We start from the raw sequence: 19,788 nt of genomic DNA on the forward strand, positions 1-19,788 counted from the left end.
TGCTTCTCATCAACCACTGTTAACCTCTCTATGTTAACTCCATATGTCAGTGTTAAAAGATTACTGGCCTTCCCACATCACATTCATTTAACATTTCACTGTAATGAAGCTTCATCTTTCTGACTACCGCTTTTCTCACCAATAATATGCAAAATACCATGTTTGAGACAGCACCATAAATAACAAATTATAGTGGTCAAATTATAAAAATATATGATGTAAGCGTGTCTGTGACTCCATTTCCCTGAATTTAATATTGCTAACCAATGTGGATAATGTGTCTAAAAATTATGGTGCTCTTTTTTCCAGTGGGCATCAGATAAAGCGATTAAACATGCAACAGTGATAATTATTCACACTTACTGTATTTCCTGTATGGAATTCCTTCTATTCCTCATAGTCCTTACACATTTTTTTTATTACATTTTTCATAACCTCTGTTTCTATTATTTTAGCATTTTACTTTGATTGCTAGCCTGCTTTTATTTTCAGGTCCTTGTGGTTAAAGATTTTCTTTTATACCTGTAAGCTTCCCTTTTTCTTACACTCCCATTTTATCTTGGTTTCTTCACTTATGATCCCACCTTTTCCAATACCTTGGAGTTTTAGATATCTTTTACACTTCCTGAGTCAATGGAGTTGCTTTCTTATCACAACACCTAGTCCTGTGCTCTGAGAAGGTGTCCTCTTGGTGGGATCTACATCCAGGGCCCCACAACTCCTCGCCTCTCCTCCCTTAAAACAACACTGTGTTAACATACAGGGCCTTGCAGCACAAAGTATATGGACAGCAGTAACTCCTGCCTCTATTTAGATCAAGCTCTGAACCATGTCTTAAAATCAGTCCAGATGTTTAGCCCCAGACAAAAGAAAGCCATTTTTCAGAAATGGATGCAATCTACTTTCCTGCAGGTGGCTTGACTGCTTCCATTATCTGCTAATTTTCCCTCAGACTTGATCCATGGGATTGTTTTCTTACCAGTAATTGTCACCTAAGGCAGTCTCTTAGATTTCTCTCTGAGGTAGCTTCACTAGACAACATCACTAGAGAACTCCTTCCCCACACCATAGATTTTACCCAGCTGTGTCCTTACAGAGGATTTCCCTCTATTCCAAGCCTTTCCTTCAAAGATGTTCAAGATGGTTCCCAAGATTTATCCCACAAACCCCACACGATCTATCCCCTCTCAGTTTCACCAGATGGGATCCTCCAGTGTTTAATCCATTTGCAAAACTACCCATCAGAATTTGCCAAGACATAATCTCTAATTTGCATTCCCCAATTCCACTCCCAACTGTCCAAGCTGATCAAAGATCATATCTATGAAGACTCTTGCTACCTTGATGGCCTCTTCTGCCTTCCTCTTCACTGTTAAAGCCTTGAAATACCACTGGAGAAACAAGACTTGTTGGAAGCCAAATTTGGCAGGATGGCTAATGAAGAAGATTGCCCCAAGGGTTTTATTTCTTTGTCCTCAATGCACTTGGGCAGAACCAATGAGCCATCCCATAAATGGCAAAATGCTTGTTGGGAATGTCAGAACTGCTGGAGAAAGTGCTCTTGTTTGCTTTCCAAAACGCCTCATCTACTAGAGAGCAAACAATTCACTACACGAGTCTACACTGCGCTACCAAAAAAATCTTTGGTCTCCTGGTAGTGCAGGACAATTTTAAGATGTTGACTGTAGTGAGAGCACATTTCTTAGCTTTTAACAAAAATACATAGGGACTGTAAATAAGAGGGTAACAGGTTGGTAACAGACAAGGAGAAAAAAACTCTCACAATTGTTCTTCTTCATTTGCACTTGGACTATATCTGACTATGCCACAGTGTAGCAACATCCTTCATCTGTGATCCCTCCCCAGCCTTAGGAAAGGATGTATAGATACATCCATCTATATTCTTTATGAGTACAATAGCATTCTAAGTAACCCAATCTTGGTGCTGAGTGAAAAGAAATTATCTCTAAAATTTAGGATGTAATTCGTCTAATGCTTCCCAGAAAAAAAAGTGATAGATTTAAACTTGAACAGTTCAATCTGACAGTTTATGTCTGTGAGGTAATCATTGGGATTCAGAGCTATCCTTCTTCTTTCAGGACAGAGCAGGACTATTTCACATTGTGAAGCGCATCTCATTTCCTTATTTAGAATTTAGAAAATATAGGACAATGCATTCCATGGTTCAGACCAAAGAAAACTTGGGAATCAAATGTCCTAATTACATTACATTCCTTTACCCCTCTATAAAAAAGGAAAATGAATAATCAACAAAGTCAAAATCTGTCTTTTATTCCCTCCCTGCCTGGGCTGAAAGACGAACTCTGGTTATCATTATCTCTCTGTGCAGAAACTTGATACTTAAGGTGTTTCCCAGGCTGGGCTTTTCCAGGCTGGTACCTGGTGGCATATTTGACTAGAATCCCCCCATGAAACCGGTCTTTTCCAGACAAGGTGTGGAAATGAGCTAAAGATGGCCACAGCCCAGACCTATGTTCAGCAGCTCCTGTGTATCTCTCTCTGCTGTCTGAAGCCTGACCAAGACTTTCCTTTTCCACTAAAATAATGAGAAAAGGTGTCTGGAACTTCATGATGAATCATGTCAGCACAGGCCCTTGTCTCACTGACTTATGTACAGAAAACCCAAATAAATTCTCCAGGAGCTAGAGATGAAAGTCTGTGCAACGTGGTAATTCAGCAGTTAATGTATTAATCTTAAGGGAAGAAAATTATCACAAATCAAATTAAACTTCATTTCATCAAGGCCCTACTATCCCTCAAATATAGTAGTCCAAAAAAAGTCTGGATGTCCAAGCAGAGAGTATACAGGACTTGGTCATGGTGAATAAAGTCTTATATAGGTGCAAAGGGTTTGTTAGATAATTAACACAATACCAGAGATGGTAATTTAACATTTTTTTTTTCACCAGAAACCCTTCATTATTGAAAAAGCTTCACTTTACCAGTTTCATTGTCACTGGTTAACTTGTCCTCTCTCTCTTCCCTCTCTAAAGTGCTGCTTGCTGAGGATATACTGGATGCAGAACAGTTGTCTTTTTCATTCACTTCCTCATTCTGCCTCTCCTTTTCACTGAGTATTGCACTTTCTTCTGGCTCTCTCTCTGGTCCTTGCTCCACCTCACTCTCTGGTCCCACCTCTGTAGCCTCTATTTCCTTGGGTGTCTCCGTTCCCTGCTTGGCCTCAGCCTCAGCCTCCTGCTCTGGTTCTGGTTCTGTCTCTGTCTCTGGTTCGGGTTCACTGGCACTCACTGGTGGAGAGAACAATGGGAGAAAGAGATTCACTTAACAACGGAGCCGTCTCAGGTTCACCCTTCTAAACAAGAGCGACGTGAGAGTTGTACGAGTGCCTTATGGAAAGAAAATAAAACGCAAATCCATGGCATGCTTAGGAACATTAGGAGCAACAGACTGATGGATGTTGTGCGATGACAGCATTGCACGTGAGAGCGGCCTGGCAAGCCCCCTCACTCGCTGTCTGGAGCCAGCCCACTATTTTTATACATACTTCCACAGCTGAAGTGTTGGACTTGCACAAGGATTTGAACGAACCAGCAGAAAATGGGCATCTCACCTGAGCATTGACAACTTAGTGCCTAGACAGAGCCAGGAAAGAAGAGATTTTAAAAAACAAAAACAAAAACGAGGGTGCTGTGGCATTTGGTTGAATTTTCTTTGGGGTCTGGAAGAGTTCTTTTTTCACCTGATGAGGAACACTTCAACAAAAAAAATATAAATATTAGTTTTAATAACACACTTGAATGGCACAGTCTGGAAATGGCACTGTCACACATTTGGCTGACAAAAAACATATGTTGTTTCACGTACGTTTACTTCAGAATAGCCACATCAAAACTGAGCAAAATCTCCAACTGCTTGGCACATGGCACATATTTAGTTTCCAACTGATTGGCATATGGCATACGATGAGCTTTTTTATCAGCTGGCATACAGCAAACACTGTTGATAATACGCCTGGTTTCTTCCCTGCTTTCCCAGTAAAAATAATTCATTCACCTTTATTGTTTTTAGCAGTAACAGCAGATTTTCACATGCAAATATTGCCTGCATGCTGCAAAGAAACTGAAGAGCATCCACACGTATTCACATCAAGCTGCTCCACACTCTGAAACCTGAAATGGCCATGCAAAGAGTGGCAAAAATGGACATGCACATTAGCTCTGCATACGCCCCAAATTCCCTCTGTGTTAAATCTTGTGTTGGGTGGCTGAACTATAATGACCAAGTCATACTTGTTTTGTCCTCTGTTAACCATTTCTCATTACAATATTGCAAAAGAGTCTTCTGGACTTATCACTGTTTTTGGATTACATGAAATACAATGAGAATATCCTCAGGTACTACATGAACCTTTGAAGGAAAAAAAAAATCACACTGAAATACTGGAATGCAATCCAAATATTTCAGTCCTCAAGTGAGCAGGCAAGTAGATTTATCCTGAGTAAATATAAGCCAAAATAAAGGAGATCACATTCTTCTCCAATGAGAGAACCTAAAAATCTGATACTAGATATGCAAGCACCTCTGCTCATGCCTCATTTCTCTAAATGTACCTTACCTATGGCTGTATCCTGCACACTGCCTAGGAGAGAATCAAAATTACAGAGGGCTGTCAAGAAGTTGGCAGACACTGCAAATCCCAGTGATGTGTTTCTCACTACAGCTGTCAGTGTGTAAGTATAAAATGAGAACATTTTAAAGTCAAGCCAACATTTGAATATGACTGAGATGGAAGCTTAGGAATTCTTCAGGAGTTCCTGGAACTAATGTAGTACTTCAACAAGAAAGATTCTCAGCTTGCCATGGTTCAATGGTCCATGTATACAAATGTCACCAATTCATCCATGAATAGTCATAATTTCCTATGAATTCTAGATATTTCTCTCTCAAAAAAAAGAAAAAAAAATCAACTGTCATGCAATAACTAAAAAGGTGAACTCCAACAGCTTAGATGGAGAGAGAAGCTGATTAAAACATGGCCAGGACTCTTAATGCTTATTGCAACTTTGTCATCATGAAGCTACACTGAAGATTCAAAAGAATAAAGCCAGGGAAGAATAAAGCCTGAGAAAATTTGAATGCTCAAAAGAATTCCAGATACTCTTCTAACAAGAAGTATTCCACACATACCAGAAATATGCAGCAACTTAGCAATATGTAATACATAAAAAAGAGTAAAGAGCAGTATACTGACATAAGCTGCTTTTTTGAGTTCAAGGAATAAAAAAATCGAAGTACTAGAAGGAAACAAGGATATGTTGACACTCATTTTAACAATCTCTTTCTCTCTCTTTAGCAATAATACCAGACAATCCACCTATAACCCAAATCACTTGAAAATGGTGAGCTAAGTCCAGCAGCACTTCCCTTAAGAAGCAGTACAAAAATCAAATCTGCCAGGAAACACCTTCAAGAGAACAAAGCCAGCAAGCTAGACCTGTGTCCATCACTTGCATTTCCACCATGTAATTCACTGCGGTGATATTAGTGAGAACTTCTGAAGATATTAAAAAACACAATTCTCAGTAAATGTTTGGTAGTGGCCTATTTGAAATGAGCTCAGAATTTCAGTTCCACATTTACTGGGTCGATTTTCATACCAGACAAAACACTACTCTAAGTGGCAACCTTACAGATGGCAAGAGAAATAAGTAACAGACCAGTATCTGTCCCCTATCTTCAGACTTCTGCTGGTGGAGAGTGCAAAGGTTCAGGAAAGCAAGCCTGGTAAAATCAAAAAGCATCAACAGCAAAGAAGGTGTGCTTGAGATGTTAAGAAGCATGATACCTATATAAGCTGATCCCTTCTAAAAAGGAAGCCTAAGAACTTATAATGCAGTAGAAGGATATGGACATTTCCTTTAATACTCAACTATAAATCAGCTTTGAAGCAGACACAAGATGTTGTATCCTGCTGATAAGAACTCAACCCTCCAGTCCTATAAGCCCTCATAGAGAAGGAATATCCCTCTGGGTTGACATCTAATCCCCTGTCAGGTTAATTGATTAGCCAACCACATCCTCATCTATTTTCTCTGCTTTCCTCTTGGAGGTGTGAGATACATATGCTGAGTGTTCCTTGTGGATGCATACAGTAAGTCTGAAGAGGTCTGTCTGCCCAAGACCTCTTGGTTCAATTTTTCAGGCATCACCTAAACTCTTGGCTGTTATCTCCCTTCAGCTACTCCAGCATAGGATTCTCCTTCCTCTGAATTCTGCAGGGACTCCTTATCTCTCCCCATTCCCACTCCAATCTTTTCCTCCTATTCCTTGTGTTGGTAACAACAGGTGCAGACTGAACTGGCTCTTTCTTCGTGCAGCCAGAAACAATCTTTTTTGTCTTCCCACCCCAGTTCCTCCTCTGACTTTCTGCATCATAGTTCCTTTGGCTCTGCAATGGCCTCATTGCACACTCATGCTCTGGTGCTTTCCCATCTGCTGAAATGCTCATATTGGTCATGCTTTGGGCAACATTTGAACCCTGCTCAACTATGACTATGTTCAGAAGGTCTCCTGCTGTCCAGTGTACGCTTGGGTTGGCCTGTTTACTTTCTCAAGTACTAAAAAAAGCTGCTTATTTCAGAGAAGGGTTCACCTGAAATACCTTTGTAGATTGACTTCAGAGATGTCTCAGTTATTGTTGCTCCTCCTTTACTGCATACTTGTACTTCACAAAATATTCAATGAAATTACAGAAGAGTAAGTAGCTGCTCTGAAAAAAAAATTAAGTTCCTTTTTGCAGTTACAGGACTACCTTAATTTCCTCTGAATGCCATAACACAAGTTTTACAAGAGTAAGTCCTGCAAGACTTGATTACTTCAGTGGAATCAATTGTTTTATAAGAGAAAACAGCTCAGTAAGTCCAGGTTTGTGTCATGGTACTGACACGTTTCACACCGTGAGACAAAGTTTCACAGACAGAATCTGTTTCCTTCTTAATACCAGTAGATATTGGATGGCCAACAAAAGGAACAAAATAAATCTGACTTATTGTTTTTCTAGTAGATGAACACTCTTTGCCTTTGACCTCAGGTTCTGAATTCTGCAGATTAATCTCACACATCTGTTAACACCATTCTTTCAGAGTCTTTAGAGCATCCTATGCACAGAACCAAGGAACTGTTTTCCTTCTGCAGTTTCATTCCTACTTGGGAAGATGGTGAGCCCCATGTTAAAAACAACAGCTTGGGGTGCAAGTAATCTGAGTTCTGTCCATGGCTCTGTTTCAGCTTTTCTTTCAACTGGCTTGAGTGAGTTAATACTTCATTTTCTCTACCTATTAAGTGGGACTCGTAACCTGTCCTAAGAACAGTAAAAATGATATTTTAATTCAGTATGGAGCATAAGGAAGTCAAGTAATAGTATAGAGAGCATGGCACAGTGTCTACATTAAGCCTGTCCCCCACTGGCAGATAGCCAATAACATAGGCACTTCCAGATGGTGAGTCCTGCCCACATGCTCATGACTTCCTATGACCTTTCCAATACTTTTGGTAGGTCTGAAAAAGCAGTCATTCCCCATGCCCAGATCCTGCTGAAGTATGCAGATTTCAGGTTCTGTCCTGGACATCTGCCTGCAGCTGCCCTTGGCTGGAAGACTACTCTGCCCCATTGATATATTCTCTCCTTGTGGTCCATTTTTCCAGGCTTCCAGATACTGCCCTCCAATGCCTACTATATTGCCAGGAGTTTATTAGTAGAGGTGTCCTGTCTATCCACATGTTGATAGCTTTGCCATATTCTGGCTGTCTGAAGCTGCCCTGTACACCTGCTCTAAATGTATTCTCCAAATGGTTTGTGCTGCTCCATTTCATGCTGCATTTTTTTTTTTAATGCTTCCAGGAGAAATATGCTAAAATAATCATCATAAGAGATACTTTCTACCTACCCAGCTCTGAAATCCTAATGGTGGAAAAATCCAGCTTATTTGCTCTAAAAGCAATATAGCACTAAATAAAATGGGTCTTGGGATGTTTCTGACTATCAGTATTGGAGGAGAATATCTGCGGTTTCTAAGTTCAAATGATTCCACTGAGACTCTTAAGGTTCCAAATAAGAAAACTGGGGAATATAATTGGGAAAATATATAAAACTAAATAAAATAAACTTCACCTGCTTAGTGCGGTGAGGACAAACATATGCAGCATTCAGTATTTATAACATTTTTCTTAAATTGCCTTGCTTTATAGCATGCTACCAGCCATAACACTCCATAAAACCAAGCAGTGCAAGTTACAAATGCATTAATCACCAATAGCATGTAGCAGGAAATCAAATAAAATAAAAATGAGTGATGGTGATAATTTGCCCTTGACATGCATTCTAGCTCCCAATGTTAATGCAACATCATGTGGTGCAAATATAAATCTGTATGGCATGTGTTGTTTTGAGGACTGAAGGAGAGGTACATGATGCAAGTGGCAGAATGACATACAAACACACACAAAAAGCATTGCTCTGTACACCAATAAATTATATGATGGCAAACCAACCGTGCAAACACTAGTTATACTTTCCTTTTTACTAATTGTCTGTGGTCTTTTTTAAGTCCTTTATGACTTGTGCTACAATTTTAAGAGTTTTTCTTGGTATTAAAAATAATCAACACACTCCCCCTGCCTTCAATTCAAGAGCTTTTCAGTTTGTCACATTCAGCCTGTGCTCTACTGGAAAGTTATTATAATCTTGGCATTCATCTGTTGCATTTCTCTCAGAGAATCCACATATGCAAAATCTGTTGGCAGGAATACTGTTTGTCTAGTATTCAGTAACTCCTCATATATAAGGAACATGACACTAAAACTAAGACCCTCTATATGCTCTATTTTCTAATTATTCCATCTGAAGAGCAACAGACAATGATAATATAAATCTCAGCAACAATTAGCAGTGTACCCTATTATTCAACTAATTACCTGATATCCAAATCAATTCAAAAAATAGGGAATTTAGGAAGAGGGGATGGAAAAAGGTAGGACCCTTTATTCTGGGGTCATATACATCATGAATTGTACAAAGATGTATACCCATGCATTAAAAATCATCACTATCCCAGTTTCCCAGAATTGTTTCCCCTGCCCTCCTTTTCACTTACCTTCTGAGGGCTGAGGAGTTCTACACGGGGTGGAAGGGGTCTTCAGCTCTTCCTGAGACTGTATGGATGCTGGGCTGACACACTTGGGTACAGGTGAGGATGGAGCTGAAGGAGATCTCAGGTTCAAGGACAGCTCACTTCTGCCTCGGCTGACAGTCCGACTCTTTAGCTCCTTCTCATACTCCTCTGCTGCCAACTTCTCCAAGTATTTGTATCTGAAAGTTAAATTCCAGAAGGTTTCCGTAAAGAAAAAGAAGCATGTGGCTGATGCTTGTTTATGGATGAAACACCTGTAGAGAATGAGCTGACTTCCTGACACAAGGGATACAGTACTGAACTCCCTGCTTGCTCAATCTGCCAAAAAGTGCACACCAAAGCAGACTATTGCCCTGAAAAATGTTAAATTGCTCATTACAATACAAAAGCAAAAAACCAGCAGAGTTAAAGAACCATTAGCTATAGTATTTTGTCTGCACAGTCCTTCTCCTTATTGGAAGCATTTGTACGTCCTCCTTTTCACCCTCCTCCTCCTCCTCCTCCTCCTCTCAGCCCTCCCTCTCCCAAAACTAAAATGGGAGGGGAAAAAAAAAAAAAACAAAAGAAGAAAAAAATCCCTCCAAACCCAGAGCCCCTTAATACTGGTGCAAACTGCCAAAATCTGAGCCTTGCTGTAAGGAGAGGAAAATGCAGCAGAGAAAAACAGATCTTCCTGAAAATAATACCAGTAATAAATGATTTGATTGACTATCTAAAGATTCTGAACCTGCTTCTATTTGCTCTGAGAGCAATGCACTGGAATTCACTTTGTTCTCTCCAGCCTACAATGGAAAGTTTCTTTTTTTTTATTCTGAAAAATTTCTCTGCCGGACTCAGACATCCAATAGCTTGTACCTGACGTCACATGTAGTTTATTCATCAAAGTCACTTTAAAAGAACAAAGATACATCTGTTTTGCATTTTAGGCAGGCAGAACTCACTAACTGTTTATTAAGACCAGCTACCAATCATATTCTTCATAGTATGCTTTATACATTGCGACCAAAATAACTTTTAAATATGTGCCCGTTCCAGATGTCTGCTAATTTTATCCACCATTATTTGCTAAGGAATAAATTCATGAATACAGCTGGATCGGGCTTTAGACTGCCTTAAGTGAGCTGTTAAACAGGTTTATCAAGACTACTGCTTATGTCCCTGAAACACTCTGGTCATCCCCTGTAACACGCTGTTGTAAACACTTCATAACAGTGAACACCTCTCCTCCCCTCTTCTGCATCTCTGACAGCTCAAATTAATGTAAGAGGGTACATTAAAAGCAGGCAGGGTAAAGAAGTCAGCCATATGTGGTAACAAACATGCTTAGTACATATGGTAGCCACACACACATGCACATTTGCAAACATCCATATACAGCACAGAAATGCGTCTTTGAAGAGCAGTCCTTGTGTTTTCAGAGGTAATTTGCCTTATTGCAAACAGCAGTAATGAAGAACAAACTTTTTTTTTTTTTTTTAATTCCTCCAGAGGTATGCACAGGCTTTGAACAAATTCTGCAAGAAAAAGAACCCCTACAGACTCTGGATGAAAATATAACAAGCTACATACTTGCATGGTTATAAAATAGGAACTGTTTACAGTTCTAACATGAAGCCAATTCTCGAGACTGAATCTTGCCTTTTCAATAGAGGGGAAAGCCTTTCTCTGGCATCAGCGTGATATTTTGCTGCAGTCCATGAAGCCACTCTTTCTTTGAATATTGGTCACTTATGTACAGTGCCTTGCACCTCCTCACAACCAGAGCAGATGGGACTCTAGACTCATAAAGAGACACTCAAGTTGATCACTTGGCACAAACAGGTACAGCCCACCTGGCTGATGCCAAGGGGGTTTTGCAGTTTGCCAAAAGACTACAACAGAGATCTGGATGGACCCTTCTATAATGCGGGGAGCCACTATGTTTTATTGTCCTCACTTCTTTTCCGGGTGCTTTAACATTTTCTGTAGCTATGTGCTTCACCACCAACCAGCAAAGTAGAGACAACTCAAGAGACATCATCAAGAGACAACTTCCCAAAATGTATCTGACTACTATACTGAAATATAAAAGGGAACCAGAACAGCAACTCCAGTGGCAGCACATAAGCAGAACGAGTTATCAAATGGGAAGCTCAATAAATAGGTACAACTGAGAAATAAAAAAAAAAAAAATATCAAGAATCACTTATTAATGCTTCACACTTGATAAATTACATTATTTAGGTTACTTTTGTTTCTGAAAAATATCTTAATAATGAATGAGTGCCAACAGCAGATACGCAAGGTCACATAGGCCAAAATCTGAAGGATCTGAAAGAATGAGCTACCGTACCTCCACTACAGGATTGACAAATTTCCCCTAAATATGCTGCCATATTCTTTTAAATCATGCAAACATCATCTCAGCTATGCTGACTCTTCTCTGTAGATAATGAGACAAAAGTCTGTGGCTATCCATTTGGCATTCCTCATGAACTGTATTTATGATCTTCAAGAAGATGAAATTATCATTTTGAGTTCTCTAGGTATCTGAGAAATGCTCTAAGGACAACCCAAAATGTTAATATACCAACAGAGTCATAGGAGTGAAGAGCATTTAAACTGTACCTCACACCAGAGAGGGTTTGGAAGGTCACCTTTCTTGAGATAAAAAACCACTGGAAAACACCCAACCAAGCAAAGGGAAAAGGCCTCAAATCACTGAACACCAAGAACTGATATGGAGGAAACATACAAATCAGTATTTAACTAGGATTTTAGGCATCTTGACTATAGGATTTTCTTTCAGTCTATGCACTCGCCTAAGACAAGTTAACAAACAACTTCCTATAGGAAAAGGTGCAAAAGTGTAAAAAAGTAGTTACAGAATGCCAGTGTAATGGACTACTGTGCAGAAGTTTTCTCCAATATGTATGTGCTGTGAAAGCAAACATGTCTTCCCTCTTTATGAGTAAGAGCTGATAGTTTGATATCTCAGTTCAAAAGAGCCCTAAGGATAACAAAACATTACTAATGAACGGTGAAATAGTCTCAGATTTTCACAGCAGTGATGGTGAACACTTCCCCAGAAATACTCCAGTAAGCATTTTCCCTTACAATTTAAAGTTCTGGAGAACTACTAATTTGTTTCAAAACTTGCAGATGAGCATGCTCATTGAAAAAAGGTATTACGCAGCTCAAATCAGTGTATGATGCTTATGTGCTCAGATGCATTTAATTTCAGAAAATGCTTTAAATTATTTGTAATTGTTTTGACTGGAAGCAAAATGGAAAGCCCATCCACCTTTTCTTATGCTTAGAGATGTTAAAATAATTTTTTAATATCAGTCTGAACAGATAAAATTTCAGTCTGCAGAAACAAACTGTCTCCTGTATGATGATCCTGTGAAAAAAAAACCCGAAACACAGAAGCAACCAAAAAAACCCCCAAGTAAAAACACAGCAATTCAACGATTTCTGAGATGGCTGCTCTCTTATTTTGATAATGTAATTACAATTCTTAACAATCCAAAAGTATCTCCAGAGGACCATAAAAGCAGAACTGAAGCACTCTATATTTTTCATCCCTTGTACAGTAACTTGCATATTTTCTAGGTAAAAACAAGCACACCCTCCAGGATGCAATTACTAGCAGAGGTTGAGATGAAGCTACTGAAAGGCAAAAGTCCTTAGTTGAGTATTCCTTGAAAAATATGCTTTTATAAGCACATACCTCCCAGCCTAGCCCAGAGTTTCTAAACTTGTTCATTGAATTAAAACAAAAAAAGGAGAAATAAAACCCAAACCCTTTAACTATGCTATTTAAATAAAACTAGAACAATGCCCCAACGATAAACACACTGCTAAACTTTGTAATTTACTTGCTGATGTTTAAAGAGATTGGCAAAGAAAACTTGGCTCTGAAAGATAAAAATATGCTGAGAGTGGGTCAGAATCATTTCCATCAGCCGGTCACTGCAGTTTTGCAATGCTTGTGACCCCAATTTCCTTTATCCTCAGTTGCCTTTTCTGACCCTCCAGAAAGCTTGGGACACACTGGGTGAAAAAGACAGGCTTATTCAATTTATAACTACTAAATTTGGGCAGATTTCTGAGGCAAATAGGGTAAGCTTATTTCCCACACAAATAGATAAAAGATCATCAATCATCCTTAAGCATTCTCATTGCTCTTCATTTATTGCTGTGCTTACAGCTGGACTTAATTCTGCTCTTTAACAACTTTCTTATAGAAGTCTTTTGGAATAAAAGTGTTTTGTGCAAGCAGAGTTAAAAATGTAAACATACAACAGTGCCACAGTAAAGAATATAGGAAGTGCAAACAACCAGAGGGAAGGATAGGGAAGGATGGATGACATGACATACAAACCTCTCTTCTCTTGCTTGTCTTAATTCTTCTCTTTTGTCTAAATAATCACGGCTAGAAAGAGAATTACAGTAAATTGCAGCAGAAACCAGAAGAAAAAGATGAGTAACAGAAGCATAGGTACAGTAGGAGAAACCAAGAGTGGTACACACAAACTGATTGCAGACAATGAAGGCTGTTGTCAAAAAAACTGTTTGCTTTTGCAAAAATTGCTGAAAAGTGTATACTTATCCATGCATGCACCACCAAATACGTAGTTTGGAAGGTCATTTAAAGTAATAAAAAATCTTGCAAAAAGTGAAAAACTTTTTCATAGCTTTTTGAAGCATGCTATGAAACCTGGTACCTGAAATGAGATCCAATGAACTGCAGTTATCCATAGAGAGCAGGCACATGAGTGGCTATTAAACCATCCCTCATTTGCTCTGCCTCAGAATGCCCCATTCTGCATTCTGTGACTGCAGCCTCTGGCAGGACAGACCGAGGCAGTGTGCAAACCCATTGGCCTTCTTTCCAAGGAACCTTTCCTTAGTGAGTTTTAGTTGCTGTGGCTGGAAACAGGACAGCAGACTGGCTTTACTGAGAAGGACAATTCCGCCTTCCAAGAGGATGTGTGCAGCATCACTGGACAGATAACAACCTTACACTTTATTTTTCACCCTGAGTTTTAGATACAAAAACTCCTTTTATGTCAGCTGCCATTCTCACAGCTCCTCAAATGACCCATATATTTAACTTTTGCCGATTCAAGTTGCTGGATGCTTGAATACTGTGATTTCGGACAGGCCTGCCACATCCACAGATATGGATGCAAATTAAACTTGGAGCACAGCAGAACCCAGTGGATGTCCACCCTGTCTCAGTATCATAGCAAGATGGTTCCTTAAAATATATTTTTAATATTCAGTTAAATTTGGTAGACAAAACTAATGAGACCTTCACCTTATCTGCTATTCTTTCACAGTGAGTATCAGAAAGATTTTCAGAACTACTCCTTTTATTAATAACCTTTTTTTTTCCCTCTTTATATTGTGTCATTAAATGAATTACTTATCTATTATATCAATAGCTATCAAACATCTGCTTGCAAGTGCTCTTCAAAAGTCCTTTAACAGGGAACACACATTAGTGTTTCAGGCCATCTCCACAGGCTTTGAATTCTGAACTGGTTACAGTTTTAGAATATTTTAAAGGTATCCCAGGAAATCTTCAGCAGGCAAATTTTAACATTACTCTTCCCCCTCTGACAACTTTCACTCTTCCCTACAGCTGAAAAAAAACCACTTTATTTTAGGACACATTGTTCTACATATGCAATGGGTACGATAGTCCTTCTACTGAGAAAAATGTTCATTCTGCACAGCATTCCTTTAGTTAGAAATAAGTTATGAAGCTTTGTAGCTCCTCTCCTAATCCTCCAGCTCTCCTGTTCTCCAGCTCTTTCACAACTAGTGATGCTCTCCTTTAAATTATCCTCAATTTGTCAATAATGGTGCCAGAACAGTGCAATGTTCTTGAGGCAGAGTTGGAAAGAATGAGATTACAAATGAGTCATGATGGTAAATCCAGTACAGCTCACGAGTTTAAAGACTGAATTGCAAGTGCTATTTTTAATCAAAAATACATCTTCAGAGACTGGGTTTCTAGCCAGACTGATGATATGATAATGAAATCCCAGGAACTCTTATGAAACTGTCCGTGACTGCTTGCTGTGACTTTGTTTTCCTCCTGCCAGACTTTTTAATCAACTGTGGGATGCTGTCTGTTTGTGAAGTCGGGTGGCTTTGGAGACCCCCTCCTCAAACAAAAGTTGTAACTTTTGGGTGATCACAAAACTCAAATCCAAAAGATGAAAACACTGGGAATTGAAAAATAATCTTAAATATGTAGCACAATTATGACATTTAGTTTATCAATTTCTAATTCTGAAATAAAGGGATGAAAATGTATATTTTGGAATTTTTTTCTGACTTCAAGAAACCTCTTTTAGTGACAGAACAACTACTGTAGCCAACCTCTACTGAAATGTGCAGATCTGTTATTCAAACAGATCAATCTGCCAAATGCCCTGTTGGCTTTTTCAGTCTGGGAGTTTCCTTTCTGAAAGATCATGTTGGCTGTCCATGGCAGCCTGCTGCAGCCTGATGATACCACTTAGAGGGAGAGTTTTTGGAAGAGGCTGGAAGACTGCAACCTTATTGTTTCTGTTTCAGGAGAACTTGGGCAGCTGTTGGCTGCCAAAGATCCTATTATGGTGCCCTTCCACCTTCCCTCTGCCTCTCATTTCGTTCTAAACTAGCTATCTTCTGGAGCCAGGAGAATATCAATCAACCACTCCTAAGTTACTCCTCTTTCCAAATTCACAGAATCACAGCCTGTTTCCACTTCTTACTAAAGGGATGATTACAGTTAAAACAATCCTGCACACTAATAAACAAGCTAACATGAAACCCTGTACCATCTTTTCCATAACTACCAATTCTAAGGCTACAAACATTTATATTACCACTCTTTAAATCATTACATTATATCTTCTAACTACTAAAAATAGGTTTGATTTTCACTTCTGTCTATGAGGAAACAAATTGATTTCTTAATGTACACTCTTCAGACTGAAGGCAAACAATTTCAGATATAGATTCTGTATCTATCCTTGGCCCACTGCAGTCTTTGTTAATGTCTCTGCTGGGATTTCTAGGCATGGACTGAAGAGGTTGAGGGGGCTTGTCTCTTACTGTCTTCAGGCAGCACACCCTGGGATCCCACATCACACAACATTTTCTCAGATGAGAAAATGCGAAGTCCTGCATTCAGCTATGACATTTGTCTGGCCAAGGTCTGAACAGTAATTTTGGTCATTACCTTCTGTCAGTTGTTGATTCCAGGAGGAAGAAACATGTGTTCAGAAACACAGGAAAGACACAAGCAAGACATTTTTACTTTGCATAATTTAAAAGCCAATAGATGTTTCAGTGCTGTCCCTTCCTCCCTTCTTGATACCTCTGTCCCACTGTTTCACTTTCAAGTCCTATGCCTCACTGAGATTACAATTTGGTGAGTATATTAGCTACTAAAACTGAGCCTCTGTACATACCAAGGCAGTATAATTGGCTGCCTTTAAATAATGGATTTTTTATTAAATGCCAATATTCATTATGTGTTTAATGTATCAGTTTCTAAGATACTTAGATCAAGAAAAGTATCTAAAGAGACAAACTATTCATCAAGTCAGTTATTTTGCAGTTGAATGTCCCAATGATTGATCAATCTATAACACATTAAAGCAAGAGACTGAGAGCAAATTTGGGTCCTACTTGAATTTGTTTCTTTCTTCACGTTCTATCCTTTGCAACCTTTCTTCTCTCTCCTGACGCCGTCTTTCTCTTTCTGCTGCCAAGGACTCCTGGTGCTGCCGAAAGGATGATGTAAGGAGACCACCCAAAGCTGGCCTGCAGAAAAGGAAGATCAGATTTCTCAGTGTCACTTTTATTGATTATACTGGCAAAAACTGAGTAGCAATCATTCAGTAAGTAACATAATCCCAACCAACAGAATGACATGGCAATATTTATGTATGGCTTTCAAAGCATTTGCTAAGCATCTTCTTGCTAAATTGATCATAGATTCTGTGATGAGCTGAAAAAAAACCCCAGTTAGGGTAGGCTTCCTAAATAGCTAAATTTCTGAAGCACAAATAAAGTATGTGTAAAAATTCTTCAGTCTATTTCAACAGCAATATTGTCTAAATATTTTTTTTAACTTTATAATCTTATTTTTAACTTTATAATCCTGTTAATAGAAAAGCTGAATCCTGTAAAGGATTTTTGAAATTTTAAAGAAAATAAACTGTTATGCAATGATGTTAAAAACAGATGTGTCACAAACACCTGAGAATCCTCTGTACAGAAAAACAAAAGTAAAGGAAGATGTCAGAAGTACCCTAGAGAATGCAAATGTTCTCTTAAGCACCAGGCATATTTTTCCTTTATACATTAATAAATTTGATTATCATTATTTCCTTGCTGCATGTGCTGTAAAAGCAAGATGAATCTCATATTAAAACATATCAGTAAAACACAAAGGGACAGTCTTCTCAAACCATTCTTGAAAACTGTCAGAAAAGGTGGCCTCTACAATAAGGACTTTTCAAATATATAAAGGTACATTCACATTCACTTACAGTTTGGTGTTGACATAGATTTTTTTATTGGCTTTACTCTAAGTAGTATTTTGTCTGGGAGAGTGTGTCCTGTTACACAACCTTCCCCCGGCATGGTGGTATTGGTACCACCAACCTCTCACATGGCAACAGAGTGACTTCAGAGTAAAAGCGTTTTTCTTTCTGTCTCTTAGACAGGAGAAAAAAACCCCGTATTGTACAGGGTAGCTTTATACAGATGTGCGCTGATTGAATTAGATTGATAAAATCAAAAAGACATAACTCATGTAGAGCGGTTTCTGTGCATTGTTGTAACATGAGTTTTGCAATGAAAGGATTAATGAGAGAAATAGATACTGCCTTTTGTGTAAAAAGAAACTAAACCCTGCCTGCCTAGAGGAAGGTTCCTTAACCAGTAATGCAAACCTGAATACATTTTCCTTATTTTTAGGAACTCAGACCCTTTCCCTTATTTATTTGCTTGCCTATGGCTTCACAGTGTAGGTATTTAGTATAATGGCACCAGTTCACTAGTGAAAATAGGTGCAAAAGAAGACAAAAATATTAATGCAAACCTATCTTCCCCAAGTGTCTATGTCTGTACAAGCAGGAACACCACAAAACACAGCCATTTCAGCCCCACTGGCAGCAGGGCAGCATGAATATAATGCCAATAATTTAGATAAATTGAATTTCAATATGTCATATCCCACCCGCATAAACATTACATAAGATGGTATTAAACTTGATATTCTGTAAGAGTCCCTGCTGGCATTCCTCCAAAGCTACAGTATCAATGCTGGATCACACTCAAAACCATAAAAATCTCTAATATGCTTCAGCACTAAGAAAATGGGGAAAAAAATCCTCAAACCCTGACAGTCAAGTACGTGTAGTGAATTTTCCCTTGAGCATGTTTGAGATTTATTTTAACTTTTGACCTTTTAGTGCATGTTGCAAGAGAAAGCTTTTAGCAGAAACAGTAGCACTACTGTACTAAAATTCAAAAGCTAGAGCTCCATCCCTGTAGTAGCATGAAAAAACATGGCTATATGGTTAGATATAACATCAGAAATTACTCATGGAAGGGGAAAAATGAACAGTGCCTCCATGTGAAGATATATGGAAATTAACTGTGGAAGATGGCAAAAGTGGGTCCCTATCAAGTCTCTGTTTTTATCTGTTTTGTGTATTCAGCTTGATATCCCATCCTGCCCAGCTGCCATGAAGTCTGCAAACTCCATTTGGAGTCAAAGGAAGGTATGGTTTAAAAGAAGATGGAAGAAAAATTAAGGGGAAGGATGAGGTGATGCTGAGAGACCAAAAGAGTGATTGTAGGTCTTGCACATCATCTAGCAGGTTGGAAACCTTCAGCTCTGACTGAGCTTCTTGAGGCCCTACAATAAATGCACATTCTTATGCAGGGGATTACAGGGAAATCACATGGAGATGCACAGCTTAGTCCTGCAGACAGGATTCTAAGCTAACCCTGGTAGTAAAATACCTCCAGACACTAAAACACCTTGTTTGGAGGTTTGATCTAGCGTAGTTTATCTAGCATTGCTCACTGGGCTAAAATTTGCAGGTGAATGAAGAGCAGCATCACAATCTAAATAGAAGACCCATATCCATATGTCCAGAAGAAAAGGAAGTGTCCAAAGAACTGAAAATACTAGCTTGCCAACTCTTCAAAACAAATCACATCAACAATAATTAGTCAAAACTTGGAATTTCTTTATTTCTCACTGGTAGTGAGTGCATACTTCAGCTGAATTACAAGCTGCAGGATAGCATGCACACACATGTCCAGTTCAACTCCTTTGTCTAAAACACAGTCATATTGTGTACAACAGTTTGTTGCATAAAATGGTCAAATCCAACAGTCCAAGCTTGCAGAAGGTTCTGTACATAGAGGTCATAATTAAACAGACAGAAACACAGTCAGCTGACCCTTTGTGTGACACTAACTTCTTCAAGCCCAAATAGTCAAGGTTTTGGGTCTTGAGTCACATTTACAAAAGGGCAGGCAAAGAAACAGCACTGCTATAGCTGAGTTAGTGCTCACTAAGTGGTTACACCCACTAAACCACACACAT

General features: G+C 38.9%; 1 protein-coding gene across 14 annotated transcripts in view; it reads right to left on the reverse strand.

Annotated features, from left to right (window-relative positions):
- The window catches only part of FHOD3 (formin homology 2 domain containing 3), a 377,738-nt gene that overhangs the window by 63,937 nt on the left and 294,013 nt on the right, over positions 1-19,788 (reverse strand). For 11 of the 14 annotated variants that reach the window (XM_088051905.1, XM_088051887.1, XM_088051875.1 and 8 more), the window contains 4 exons: positions 16,848-16,982; positions 13,537-13,587; positions 9,135-9,349; positions 2,964-3,269 (listed from right to left, as the gene is read on the reverse strand). In XM_088051905.1, the coding sequence (XP_087908031.1) occupies positions 2,964-3,269; positions 9,135-9,349; positions 13,537-13,587; positions 16,848-16,982 (707 nt within the window). The remainder of the gene's footprint in view (positions 1-2,963; positions 3,270-9,134; positions 9,350-13,536; positions 13,588-16,847; positions 16,983-19,788) is intronic. The other 3 variants (XM_005527828.3, XM_088051866.1, XM_088051884.1) reach the window with 2 other exon arrangements.

The sequence above is a fragment of the Pseudopodoces humilis genome, chromosome 1 (assembly GCF_049639895.1).
Source record: "Pseudopodoces humilis isolate 2021_Gansu_Grassland_sample_001 chromosome 1, ASM4963989v1, whole genome shotgun sequence".
NCBI classification, from domain to species: Eukaryota; Metazoa; Chordata; class Aves; order Passeriformes; family Paridae; genus Pseudopodoces; species Pseudopodoces humilis.